The 14,020-nt window shown below is 38.3% G+C and overlaps 1 protein-coding gene across 5 annotated transcripts; it reads right to left on the reverse strand.

The window, feature by feature from the left end:
• Positions 1-1,089: 1,089 nt before the first annotated feature.
• Positions 1,090-4,855, reverse strand: LOC112173521 (DUF21 domain-containing protein At4g14240-like). Of its 5 annotated transcripts, none has more exons than XR_005801396.1 (7): positions 4,412-4,855; positions 4,109-4,192; positions 3,796-3,867; positions 3,398-3,465; positions 3,049-3,095; positions 1,533-1,614; positions 1,090-1,455 (listed from the first exon to the last, which is right to left on the reverse strand). XR_005801396.1 is itself a non-coding variant. In XM_040508008.1 (6 exons), exons 1-5 carry the CDS (start codon positions 4,448-4,450, stop codon positions 3,050-3,052), a joined length of 309 nt encoding a protein of 102 aa, XP_040363942.1. In that variant the 5' UTR covers positions 4,451-4,855; the 3' UTR covers positions 1,090-1,455; position 3,049. The 5 variants fall into 5 exon arrangements, 1 of the variants encoding a protein (XP_040363942.1); XR_005801395.1 differs by having other exon boundaries at positions 1,533-1,659; XR_005801393.1 differs by having other exon boundaries at positions 1,533-2,061.
• Positions 4,856-14,020: the final 9,165 nt, after the last annotated feature.

Below are 14,020 nucleotides of genomic sequence, written 5' to 3' on the forward strand. Positions count from 1 at the left end.
GGAAGAGCCTCCAACTCAACTGCTAGACAGGGAAAATTGTAAAGCTAGCAAGTACTGAAGACATTCCTGGCATGACATGAAAACACAAGACTGTTTTATTCGAAACCTTTTGTTAGAATCACTAGTATTCAGATCTTTGGTTGGTGCCCTACTGACCCAGAATGTTGATGGGAATTCACATTTTTGACTGCTAGTATCATCTGTGGAGCATAATTGTTTACTGTTGTATCAAATGAATTCAATTCACCATGCCCTACCGAAGAGATTTCCGCTTAAAATGTTCATTTGATATAAGCAATACTAGCATATCTGGAATGGTATTAGCAGAGTCTAATTAAGGTCCATCCTGTACAAGTTTGTAATTACTTAGGTCATTGCATATTTTTGACAAGTGCTGCTACTGGCCATTTGTTCTATTGGATAGTTTTGGGTGTTTAGCAGTATATATAGTAGTTTATCAACACACGGAAGCACCTCAAGTTTGAAATGATTGTATTGTGACGGTGCTTGATCCTGAAGTGGTAAAGCTGATTTCAATTTCACATTGGTTACCTTTTGTCAAATTAATTCTGTGGACCATTTGATTGTTCTTTTTCTTCAAGCAGTGAACAACATTTCCCAAGAATAGAATCATTGCATGCATATACCCTTAGCTCTGTGCCATACATTAGTTTTCTGCATGCCTTTTGTTAGCATTATGACCGGTCTCTTGATCTTGACAAGTGACTGCATTCAGCTTATTGTTATGTTTCAACTGATTGTATGAAACTCATCCAGAGCCGTACATACAAAATTGTTAACAACAACTCCGCGGCAATAGTGTGGGCGCTTTTGCTTATCAAATCTAAGAGTACTCTCAAATAGTGCAACTTGAACATTTTTCTTTTATTTTGAGCTAATTTCACAAATGGCTCATCCAACAACCCGTACCCAAAATTTCCTAAACATCAATTTGATACACACGGTATACTTGTTTTCAAAGTTGGCTGTCAAGTTCTGTGAAATTCCTTATTTTTTTGGTTTTTCCCTCAGTTTAACTGTTAATTTTTCTGTCGAAGACGAAGATATAGAGGCAAATAAGAATCATCAAAAATGAAAAAATCTTGAATGCCGTATTGCTTAAATACATCTAGTCTCTTATTCTGGGTAAAAACCTGAAGGGAGTGACATGAATACAATCATTGTAACTACACATCCAAACTAGAGCAACCACCACAAAAGTAAAGCAAAAATGGCGTCACAAAAACCTAACGCTGCCTTCTTTCATGCACAACAAAAACCACAGTAACTCCAATTGTCATCACCATGCAATTTATAACAGCAACTAGAACCATCTAGAAAATGTCTAAGTCCAATCATCGAGTTACATCCTCAAATTGTCAGGTAATTGTGTAGCTTCTTAAATTTTGCCACAAGAGCTTGTTCGCCTTCAGCAGGTTCCTCAAATTTTTAGACCTGCGTATCACCAGTAAGGGATTAAAGACGTGATTACCATAAAATATTAAAATGTTCAGCATTATGATGTCACTTACATTAGACGGTAAAAGAGATCTCCCATACGGTGCTCAATTATTCTATAATTGATGTTTTGATCATCCATATCAGCTGCTCTCTCTGCAGCTCGTAGACATTGATACCTTCACTTATCTAATTAAACATCTAAGACCAGGAAAGACAATATTATCTGTTTTCCTTGCCCTAAAATGCTTCAACCTAAATAGACATGAATTCTTCAAACATAATGGTAGGTCATATAAGAAAGGATTTGAACAGAATGGTTCATCTGATTTGCTAAATTAAAGAAATGGATGATATTCCGCATCATCCAAAAAGACTTGTAGAAAGGGCAGAATATATCATATCTGTCACCCTTACAACAGGTAAATGATCATTAGTGACTACCAGTCCCAATCAAAATGAAAAGTAGATATGGATCAAAGAAAAGATTAGATTAGGAACTTATGGAGTAAATGCATCCTGCGCAAGAGAATTCTCTCTCAACAGCTTTGCAGTTTCTAAGGTGATCTTGTCTCCTTCAGCTAAAGCACCCTTTCCTACAAGCTGTAAGATTACAAATATGCCAGGCTTTTAGCTATGGGCGGATAAAGGAAACCACATTTAATTTTTAACTTCTCCCCGTTCATAAGTCACACAAAGAGAAGAACTGTAGGCATCCTTCAGTCTGATAGGACGAAGCCAAAATCTCACTTATGACCAGTCCTACCAGGAAAGCAATTGTACAAATGATCATCAAGGTGATTAATTCTAGGCATCCACTCAAAATCAGAGAATCAGTAAGCTAGACTAGAGCCCCTCAACATCTTCAATTAGAAATGCACATAGGGCCTAAATTAGACACACCCAACCCAACAATCCTCCTAAATAAGAGATCACCAACGTATCAGACATAAAAATTGGACACAGCTTAGCAATTTTTATTTCAATAATCACCACTACTATAATGGTCTTCTCTCTTCCTATCATATACCAATTCTGTTGCACACCATATTACTATTAGAGTATTAGTTTGATTGGTTCAACAATTGGTACATAACTCAGGTCAAACAGAAAAACTAATTAACATATCCTCACATTTGCTTCTCTATATTCCTAAGAAGGGAGAGTATAGAACAGCAGTTTCCGTAATCACATTCCTTACTGTTCAGAAGTGCATTGCTGGAAGCATTTGAAAGAATTAAGAACTAACAACTTGATTTCCAGTACAACATAATCTGATATCAAAACCAGATCAAAAAAGTATTAAGCTAAAAGACATGTTGACCTTAACCCCCTAAATAACATGTATGGTCGTCTGAACAAATGAGTTTCTAATTGCATTTTAACATTCTTTCCTATGAAGTCAATTAAATTATTTGATGAGAAAGGCATTTAAGACAATAGCATGATATTGTCTACATATATAATTCAGATTGGAGCAAGCTTAGAATTTGAGAAATTTGCATCTATGCTAGCACAACAGCAACAATTGTAATTACAAGAAGTAATATTTTCCCATATTAAATGAATCCCAGTTCAAAGCAAACTGACCTCAGCAACACATTGTAACACATGCAAGAATTTTCCCAATTGCTTCCCTGCATTAGAAAAAAATTATTTTAATGTGTTAAGCCCTGATTAAAAAGAAGACGTATGCATTTATACCACTCTTATAAAGTCTTTTCCCTATATAGCAGGAGAGAAAGACACATCTAAACTGCTACCATATGAACATAACAATTCCTTCTCATTTCTTAACTTTCTACTATACTCGATCTGCTCAATAAACAGCAAATATAGCAGAAAGTAAGGATCAAGAAATGTCCTTATTAGTGGAAGGAAGAAAACTAGATCACTTCCAGCATATATTAAAACCAAACAAGGCCAACGAAAGACGTACCAGTCTAACTTTGAATCAACATCCAAGCATATTCTTGATTCAATAGGTGTCATAGCCTCCTCGACAGTCTGTAAATTGAAAGATGCTTTATTATTAGGAACACTTGGATCACAGATTAAAGAGAGTTTATCTCAATGCTTAAAATTGCATGAAGATAACTGAAACATGTAAGCAAAACTAAAGTACCTTGGAAACTAGCATTAAAATATATTCAAAGCAATATCAGAAACAAACAAAGTACACCGTGAATGCACTTGACCATGAAAGAAACCAAAAGGTTGATAGTACGTATAATACTAAGGACCACTGGCATGGACAACCCAATATAAATATGGAAGATGCAATAAAGAATTTATAATCACTCAAGTATAGAACACTTGTTTAAAATCATTAGGCACCTTTTCAGTTAAATCTAGCACTCCATTGATAATCATTGCCTTATCATGTGTTAGTTCAACTCCCTTTCCAACCTACAATGGACAGAAATAGTATGTCAATTAAGGAAGAACAGGAAACCATGAGAACCAGCATAACTGTTCCGGCATTTTCAGCAGCCACTCACTAATCTGAAGTCACATTCAACCCGAACAACTAGTCATAAATTATTTACATAAACATTTTTCTTCACCAAAAGAAATTAGAAATTAGAACAAAATATGGGAAATTGCAAGTGGTGGTATGCCATCCAAACTGTCAATTTAAATTGCTCACCTCAGGGTCGTGAACAGAGACGAGGGCTTTCGACTGTGCTCGCCTGAACAAATCATCTCCATGTCCAAGTACAAGATCAAGAACCTGAAACCATAAATTTAAAGAAATAGTATTATAATCTGAAACCCTATACCCTAGATGAATACACTGCTTACTCTGATTTTAGTGATAAAGAAACATAATTATGAGTGCAAATACAGAATTTGAGTGCAGGTGACTAGGTGCAATACTTAATGTCCAATAACCAAAATCAATTAATAAAGCAAAACTGAGGTCTAGCTAGTGCAAGGCTATGAGCATTACTTTTCCAATTGGGTAGGAGATTGGATAGCAGATGATCATCAGAATGCGAACAAGCCATCAGAAAGCCCATATCTTGAGCATATAGCTTGTGAATGGCAAGTCACAAGTCAATCGCAATCCCAACATCCCATTGCATCTCAATGAGCTTACGAGCAGGCAAAATACCTCTCTGAAGATTAGAACAAATGTTACAGAGTAAAACGGCAACAACAGGGTGAAAGATTTCATCGAGGTATAAACGAAAGGCCTGAAAAATTAAAATAAAAATAAAATCCAATATGAAATCAGATAAGCACTTTCCAAATCCGAAATCCTAAATTTACAGCAGAAGGATCCAATTCAGATCGAACTGATGCTTTGTTTCGAAGAAGATGACATTGACATGCATCCACAAATGGCAGCAAAGCAAACTTGGACTGTGTTAACAGAAACCCCTCAACCTTTTACTAAAACGGCACCGGATTTACAGTTAACAGAATGATAGCAGTCAACAAAATTTCGCCGCTTTCTGTGGAGGAGAAGAGGCCGCGTCATTGGCCCACTTTGGTATTCATTGCAGCCTACTAAAGTGGCCAGACACTGTGATGCAATGCACAGTTGGAGCATTTCACATGCGCGCTGAAGGAGTTTTATCTTGGGCCTAGGAAGCCTTTGGGTTCCCCTTCACAAAGTAAAAAAAAAAAAAAAAAAGCTTTTGACTCAACATTGTAAATTTATTGGCTTTGTGCTCCTTTAACTGTTGATTACGCTCCTTTGAAAACTGGACACATTTTGAAATGTAGCCATGGAAACAAGATAATGTACCCATTGATATATACCAACTAGTAGCAATATAGGAAGAGTCTATATTTAGGAATTTTCATGACTACATTTCGGAAGAGTCTAAAGTTAACACGTTATATTGTTTAGGAATTTTCATACATGCAACAACTAGTAGCAATATAGGAAGAGTATATTTATTACGTTTTTCATATAAAAGATGATAAGATGATAATGACACGTGTTAACATTACGATCTGCATAATTTTATCTAAAATGTTAGATAAAATTACATAGATAATAATTGTCAGATTGAATAATGTTCCAAGTGATCTGGTTCGTTCAAAGTTGTCGATGATAGTGTGAATAATAAAAGTATCGGTGACTCATAATTTGTCTAAAAAAAAAATCTTGATGCCTTTTTTTAACCTAAAATATTAAATCGCTTTGTCAGTAGGTTATTAAAAATGTTCATCATTACTATTTATATCTCTCACGAAGAAAAATGTTAGGGTTACTCTCTCTAAGAGAGAGAGGTTGCGGTTATTGCTTTCTGATGACGGCTTTGCGAAATTGGCTCAGGGAGATAGGGTTTCTATTTTCTCTGGCCATCACGAGGGTGGTGGCTGTGGATCTTGTCATCAGTGGTGCCTTACATCGAAAAGTTCTGCTTTCTTATCTTTTCTACTTCATCTGCTTGATCTACAATCTGGTTCTCCAAATGTGGCTTCTGGAATCCGATGTAAATTCAAGTATTAGGGGCAGCTATGTTTCTGCGGGTTCAGTATTCCTCTTTTTGGAGGGGGTTTTGGCTTCTTGCAGGTAGATTCCTCGATGGTGCAGCCATGGTGGTCTTCATGTGACCTGGATTTGGGCTACCATCTCGACTTGGTGGTGGTGCGGTAAGAAGTGATACTTTAGTGGTTGTTGGTGTGATGGATTTGCGATGTCAAGGTGAAGGCCAGAGGATAGTTATATATGGAGAATGAAGGCTTGGTAAGCACTGTTGGTGCAATGCAATTAGCTTGTATTGGCATGGCTTTGATTGTAGGGGATGGCTTGTTTAATTGATTGGTGGCTGGGATTGCACGGTTGGTGGAGGGATGTTGCTTATGGCGGCGGCTGCTGAATCAGAGTGCTTTCCAATGGTGGTAGCAGAGTGGTGGCTACAAGGTGGAAGATGCAAGGTGCATTAGCGCTTCTTGAATGGGCTTAAGGTTGTGCCTTTACAAGTGGGAGTGTGGTGGAGCCAAAACTATACTGAAAATCAAAGTAAGAGAATTCAAAGTTTCTTCATAATTTCTTCAATGCCAAAATTGGCTTTTGAATACAAAGATATACAGATGGGATGCCATCTAATACAAAAAGGGAGCTGACACGTGGTACAGGACCACCAACATATCAGTCCAAGCTTAACAGCTCTCAACTACTCTACTAGGCTTACTAGATTGCTAATACTGGGCTTAGGAGGAGGATTTGTTGGGATGTTTGGAACAAGTCATGCCCCTTTAAGTGGCAAGTCATCCACGGTTGCTGAATTGAGGAAAAAGGGCCGTGATGAACTATGCGTCTTCCCATGTTGCATCATCGATAGGAAGATCAGTCCATTGAATGAGCCACTGAGTCGTTGTCTTCCCTTTCTTCTACACGACAGCCATGTCAAGGACCTTGGCTAGTGTCTAGATAACTTCCCCTTTGTCATTGAAGTGAGGTAGAGTTTGTGAAGTAGGAATAGAGTGTCCGACACGAAGCTTCAAGAGAGACAGATGGAAGACAGGATGGATTTTGGAAGAAGGAGGCAGATCCAACCTGTAAGCAACCTTCCCAATTTGCTCAGTGACCTTGAAGGGCCATAGAATCGCCGGAAAAGCTTGTGTGATGGTCGCTTGATCAAGGAACATTGGCAGTAAGGGTGCAATTTAAGAAACACCTAATCGCCAATTTTGAATTCCCTCTCAGTACGGTTCTTGTCTGCGGTCTATTTCATTCCGTTATGTGCTTGGAGCATGTAATGCTCGAGTGATTGCAGGAGTTCATCACGAGATTGAAGGGCCGAGTCAACTGCATGGACCGAGGTGGTGCTTAGAAGGTAACGATGGATTGTAGGTGGGGGGATGCAATACAAGGCCTGCAAAGGAGCCATCTTGATGGTTGAATGGTATGAAGTGTTATACCACCACTCCACCTAGTGTAGGAGTCTGTGCCATGAAGTCGGCTTGTTGGCCACGAAGCGTCGGAGGTAGTGTTTAAGCGATCGATTCACAACCTTCGTCTGGCCATCGGACTAGGGATGATAGGCGGAACTCCGGCATTTTCTGTAACGCCCCACGCCCCAAGCTACACCTCACCAAGTTAAACTCATTACAGTGCCGTGAATCTCTAAAATATAAACCGAACGCTCGATTTACATCCTAGAGAACCGCTAGGAATTTTGTTTGAAAAACTTTTTGTAAAAGCACTGCGAAAGCTACAAATACTTTTGAAGTGTAAATCTTTGAATCACTAACATTCGTTTCATTCGTCTAAAACTTGGAATGAATGTTCACACGGAAAGTACGAACTTCAAAGAACAAAGTTCAACTAGATTTGGCACAAACCTAATTAACAAGGCAGGGAATACGAAGTTCGAGAAATAGAATTTAGAATGAAATCCAAATGGTGATTTACCAAACTTATTCTGCACGCCCAGCTTCGTCCGCTATTGTTCCGTCACCAGTGCACAGTACTTGCATCCATACTGTTGCATACTGTTGTAGGAGTGAGCTTTCGTCCTTGCTGCTCAATAGGAACTCTAACTCGACTAGGTTTGAAACCGATAATTAATTTGTTGGAGCTCTAGTATGAAAACATGCTTAAACCAAATATTTAAAAGGAACGACAAACTTTATAAAAATTCTTTCTGACTCAAAAATTGATGCAAGAAACTCAAGTAAACATGTGCGTTGAATCTTACCCAATGGCCGGTCCCATAGACCCACTGCACGACCTTACCTCAATTAATTTATAGGGCTAATTACTGTTTAGTACCCTGTGGTATGGGTCGAACATCAATTCAGTCCCTCAACTTTTAATTTCATCAAAAACACCCCCACACTATCATTTCTCGTCCAATAGGTCCATCCGTTATGATTCTGTCAATTTCAGCCGTTTTGCTGATGACATGTCGTTCCAAGTCAGCACAGGTGGGGCCCACACGAAAGTGAAATTCCCAAACTGACCCTGGCCAACCAAATATGGAAAGTTCAAAATAAATTCCAAATTTTGAGGTTGGGGAGACTCGAACCCACACCAACACATATGCAAATGAAAGCCCCAACCACCATACCACTTGCATGGTATTGCAATATTACAAACAAAAATAACATATGTATAATAGTTTAAAAAACACTTTGCCATCCTCCTCTCCTCTTCTTCTTCCTCTGTGCCTTCCCAGTTTGCTGGACTTGCAACGAGTATAAGTGCCGAGGTCCGAACTCATACCCGACACCAACAGCAGCATAAGCGTCGGCGACATTGTTCTGGCCGAGTCGACTCTGAGTTTAAACAAAGGCGGGAAGTTTGTTCTAGACCTCAGGTCAGGTAACCGCAGCAGGGCTCTGGTTGTTCTGAACTCCCCAGCATGCAGCCCGAAGAGCAGTGGGGACTTCGGGTACGGGTTGTGGCCGTATTGCTTGTACAGAAGGTTTGTGATGTCGGTGCGTGTGGAGGGTGAGGGCAGGTGCATCAAGTCCGGCAAACTGGGAAGGCATAGAGGAAGAAGAAAAGGAGAGGAGAAGAGAGGTGGGTGGAGAAGGAGGATGACAAAGTGCTTTTTAAACTATTATACATATGTTATTTTTGTTTGTGATATTGCAATACCATGCAAGTGGTCTGGTAGTTGGGGCTTTCATTTGCATATGTGTTGGTGTGGGTTCGAGTCTCCCCAACCTCAAAGTCTGGAATTTATTTTGGATTTTTCCATATTTGGTTGGCCAAGGCCAGTTTGGGAATTTCACTTCTGTGTGGGCCCCACCTGTGCTGACTTGGAACACCACGTCATCAGCTAAACGGCTAAAATTGACGGAATCATAACGGATGGACCTATTGGACGAGAAATGATAGTGTGGGGGTGTTTTTGTTGAAATTAAAAGTCGAGAGACTGAATTGATGTTCGACCCATACCACAGGGTACTAAACAGTAATTAGCCCTAATTTATAAACCAGATAAGCGTAGCGAGAGCATCTGCTACCTAGCTACACACACAGTCAGGTCGTCATTGCGATCGCTCACTGTTCGACCGGTGTAGCTAACCCTCCGGAGGTTTAGGGATTGAATCCAAGGAAGTCAGTGCCCCCTTCGCTCTCAAACCATCACATTTCTCATACGGTTTGGTTAGCATGTTTCGCATTTTAACTTAACCAAGCCACATCACTTAACATGCATAACTTTAAAAACAATTTAACAAAGTAAATGCGCATATTGAGGAGAGTTCTAAATCCCTACCTGGATTCCGATGCTTTCCCTCACGTACTCCGACAGTCGCGAACCTTCTGTTCCTTGGGTAACTGGAGTCCTAAATTCCGACATTTCGATAATTAATACCTATTAAACAACTTTCAAAATCTCGACGATTATTAAATCATCCAACCAACTTTTCTTGATTTGACCAGGAGTTGACCAACTTTAACCAATGTTTGACAAGTCAAGACAGGTTCGATAATTAACCCAAATTATCGAACATTTACTTTCTTTTCTTTCTTTAACAATTTTGCCACATAGTGATTCGACGGAATTTACCATGGACACCCAATTCATTCCAATTTTCACACAAGGTGTGCCCAAATTAAAACTATTAAGGACACCCAAGATCATAACTTCACCATTTTTCAATTGATCCACAACCATTTCGAACAACCTACGTTAGTAAACCTTAGAAAAACACTAACTTGTAGAACCAGAAACAATCTCAAACTACCATTTCCAACAAACTACTGTAGCAACACTAACAAGACATCAAACTTGATAATCACGATCCATTCATGTCAAGACATAACAACCCATTCTACACAAGCAATCAAACTATCGAAGTGTACAGAAAAATAGAATTTTTAATTTCAATCAAGCCACACCAAACTCAGTAGCATCACTTCGATCATTAACACGAACAAAACTCGATTCAAAGGTCGAATTATAACTTCGGAAACCAACTGAAATCGAGCTCAACACACTATCGAGACTGAGATGGTGATGAACTGATGATTTTCACGCCAACAACTCAACCAGCTTCTCGATTGTTGACCTATAAGTGCAACTGAGTAAGAGACAGAGCCCGAAAAGGCCAGAGAGATCGCCGGCATTAGAGAACAGCGCCGGAACAGAGAGCAACCCAGAAATCAAATCAACAAAACTCTATCAATTTTGAAAACTAAGCACACAAACATGTAGAGCACAACGAGGGGAGTGATTTTCATACCACACGCAAGCCAACCTGTGGCCGAAGTCGCCAGAATTCGCTGAAATCGTCGGAGAAGACTCGGAGCTTATGGTCGTCGATTCTCCAATGACAGTCTCTGCATGTAAGATCCGAGTCCAGAGGGACGTTGGCGACAGTGAGATGAAGCGGATGATGCTCGTGCACCAGCCGGAGGCTGCCGGACGGTGGAGCACCGGTCGGTTCAGGAGATCGGGTCGCAGGCTCTCGGTTTCGAGTCGAGAAGACTAGATGCTCCTAAGCTTTAGTTTAATCCAATGGCTGGTATGAAATGATGATTGGATGGAGGGCTACAATTGCATTGTAGTGATTTCTCTTTTTCTCTAAAATCCCAAAACTTTGGGAAAATTGCGATAAATCTCGAAAACTTCTCTGAAAATTTTGATGAAGTCGTCGTGTCGTGTACTTTATTATCCAACTCTTAAATCGAGGTTTTCATTTTGTGAAAATTTTTGAAAATATTCTCGAGCATGTCTTATCATTACCGAGGTTGATAAATAACTTATCGAACAATCTCAATTTGGCTCGTTAAACTTTTCCGGGGCTCACAATTAAGTGCCTTGCAATCGAAAAAAATCCTCCCAAAAGTGACTAAGGAAGATGGGGTCTTGATCAAAGGCAATGGATCTGCACATCCCGTGCAGCTTGAAGATCTCTTTGGTGAACACCTCTACAATCTAGGAAGCAGTGTAAGGGTGGGTGACTGAAATGAAGAGCCCATACTTGAACAATCTTTCCACAACCACTAAGATAGCATTCATACCATGGAAATTTGGGAACCCATCCACAAAATCCATGGATATATCACAGAACACTGTTTCGGGACAGAATAACGTAGCTAGCTATGCGGTTTATATACAAGTATACAACAAGGTTGTACCAATTTGGTCAGCGCTGTTAAGGCCATTACAAAACCTCCCCGTCGGAACAGAATAAGGAAAATCAACTCCATTGGGAGAGAAATCAGCTCTCGAATGACTATTGTTCAACAATTGGTTGGTGCCAACATCCACTGGCAGACGCACATTGGGACGAGTGGGGACTACCTCCCCCAATGAATTTTTTTCATTTGCTCAACAGCTTCATATATATATATATATATATGTTCATTGGTTTTGCCCCCAAACTTGACTATTGTGTAATCTGCTGCCTCAGAGAGTCACAGCAATGCAATTAAAGTAAGGAAACTTACACATGTAAATTTATGCAACCATTTGACTTGTTTACAAGTCGCAAGTCTTTCTCTTCTTAATTTTATATTTCTACTTTATAACAGTTTCACATGTGCATGATTTCATAATTAATCAGTTTTAATTTTTTTTTTATGAACTACATGATTATCACTAACATAAATTGTAATAAGGTGGGGGAAAAAATTTCACAAATGATCACTCAACTATGACTCATTCGATACTTTGGTCACTAAAGTTTCAAATATATCACTTTGGTCACTCAACTATTACATTGTCAATCACTTAAGTCACTTTGTTAATTTTTTTCATTAAAAAAAATGATAAAAAATACTCTTTGGGTGACTTAAGTGATTGACAATGTAATAGTTGAGTGACCAAAGTGATATATTTGAAACTTCAGTGACCAAAGTGTCGAATGAGTAATAGTTGAGTGACCATTTGTAGAATTCTCCCTAAGGTGGAGTGGTAAGGCTTTGGTCTCTCATTTGAGAGGTCAGGAGTCTGAGCTCTATCAAAGGTAACAGTGGGTTTCTTTCTAATGCATGATGATTCTGTATTTTCATTTTTTTGTTTTGCTAGGAAATATAGTAAGTGTACTTTATGGTAAATAGATAGAAAAAAATATGTGTCAAGAAATATATTGATTTAAAGTTAGTTTATGTGTTATAGGAAGTTAGAATATGTATTCATTGAAAATATTATCCATGTCAAAAGATTGAAAAATTATGTTTAATTCATTGTAGTATTTTATATTTGTTTGTTCAATCTTTTTTTTTAACCCCACTCACAAAAATTTCTGCTTCCGCCACTGCCAACATCCACAGTCGAGTCTCCAAATATGAAAATAGCTGCAGGTTTAGGAGCCACCTGGTCATCTGCATTAGTAACGGCTACGAGTACGACCAGAGAAGTATGAAAGATAACTAAGAAAGAAAATGACGAAACACAGAGCAACAGATCAGCTGCCTTTGCCATTATAATCCAATAAAAGAGGGCTTTGCCGGCAAAGGCTCTACTATCTGCTACCTTTTCTTTATAATGATCACTCTCGGTGGCAGTAAGAGCTTATTTATGGGTGAAGTCCCAAAAAGGGAAAACACCAGGTGACGACCGCTATGATGTATGGTGTCACTGTCCCAGCCTCTGTATTAACAAAGAACTTTGATCGATCTTTTGTGGCGGATTCGCCTAGTGAGTGCTTGTGTACACAATTGTGTGTGTTATATATGTGTGTATACATGCTTGCTGCAGAGATCTTATTTCAACAGTAAATTCACAGTTTAAAGTAGGCCTGCCACTTGGTTTGGTAATTACCAAACTATTACCAAACTGACCGAATACCAACCGATATTTTAGGTTTGGTAAACCGACTTTTTGGTAACCGAGACCGGTAAAACCGAAATCGAAAATTACCGAAAAAGTTAGTTTGGTTTTGGTAAATACCAAATCTACCGATTATCTAAATATTAGATTTATATACTACAGTTTTCAATACACATACATGTAGATTAAGAAATAAACATAAAAACTTTTATAATAGTATGAACATTACTACATAGACTACATTAATAGTATATGTATTTTAAGTAACCTAGTCAACGATGGTTAAATAACCTAGTGTTATTGAAAATTGCTAAAACTTGATGTCATATATACAAAAGAAAGCTATAATTAGTAGATGAATACAAAGTTTATGACTACAAAATTCAAAAACCTAGTTTTGTTCCTTCTAATTTATATTATAAAGAATTAATTGTTCTAAAGTTGGTAATACTGAAAATTGAAATACCGAATTTGGTAGAAATAATTAACAACGGAAAATTTTGGTTGGTAATTGGTAGCTCAGTTTTGAAACCGAAAGCTTTGATTTTGAAGTTGGTAATACCTATAACCGATTCGAACCGACCGAGTGACAGCCCTAGTTTAAAGAGTTAAGATCTAGCATAACGAATTCTTCTGAGTAAGAATTAAGCAACCTTGAAGTTGATTAGCTATTTGATGAGACTGTCACAATATGCATTGATTGATTGAAAATAGTATTGACTTTTATTAATTTGTTTGATCAAGTTAGATGATGATTAAAAGATTTTGGATTTGATTGACAAAAGAAAATATAATTTCGAGGTTTTCACTTTTTTGTAAGCATGATTCTTGAAGAAAAATTCAAAAATAATTAACCAATTTGA

This window comes from Rosa chinensis, chromosome 6 (genome assembly GCF_002994745.2).
Source record: "Rosa chinensis cultivar Old Blush chromosome 6, RchiOBHm-V2, whole genome shotgun sequence".
NCBI classification, from domain to species: domain Eukaryota; kingdom Viridiplantae; phylum Streptophyta; class Magnoliopsida; order Rosales; family Rosaceae; genus Rosa; species Rosa chinensis.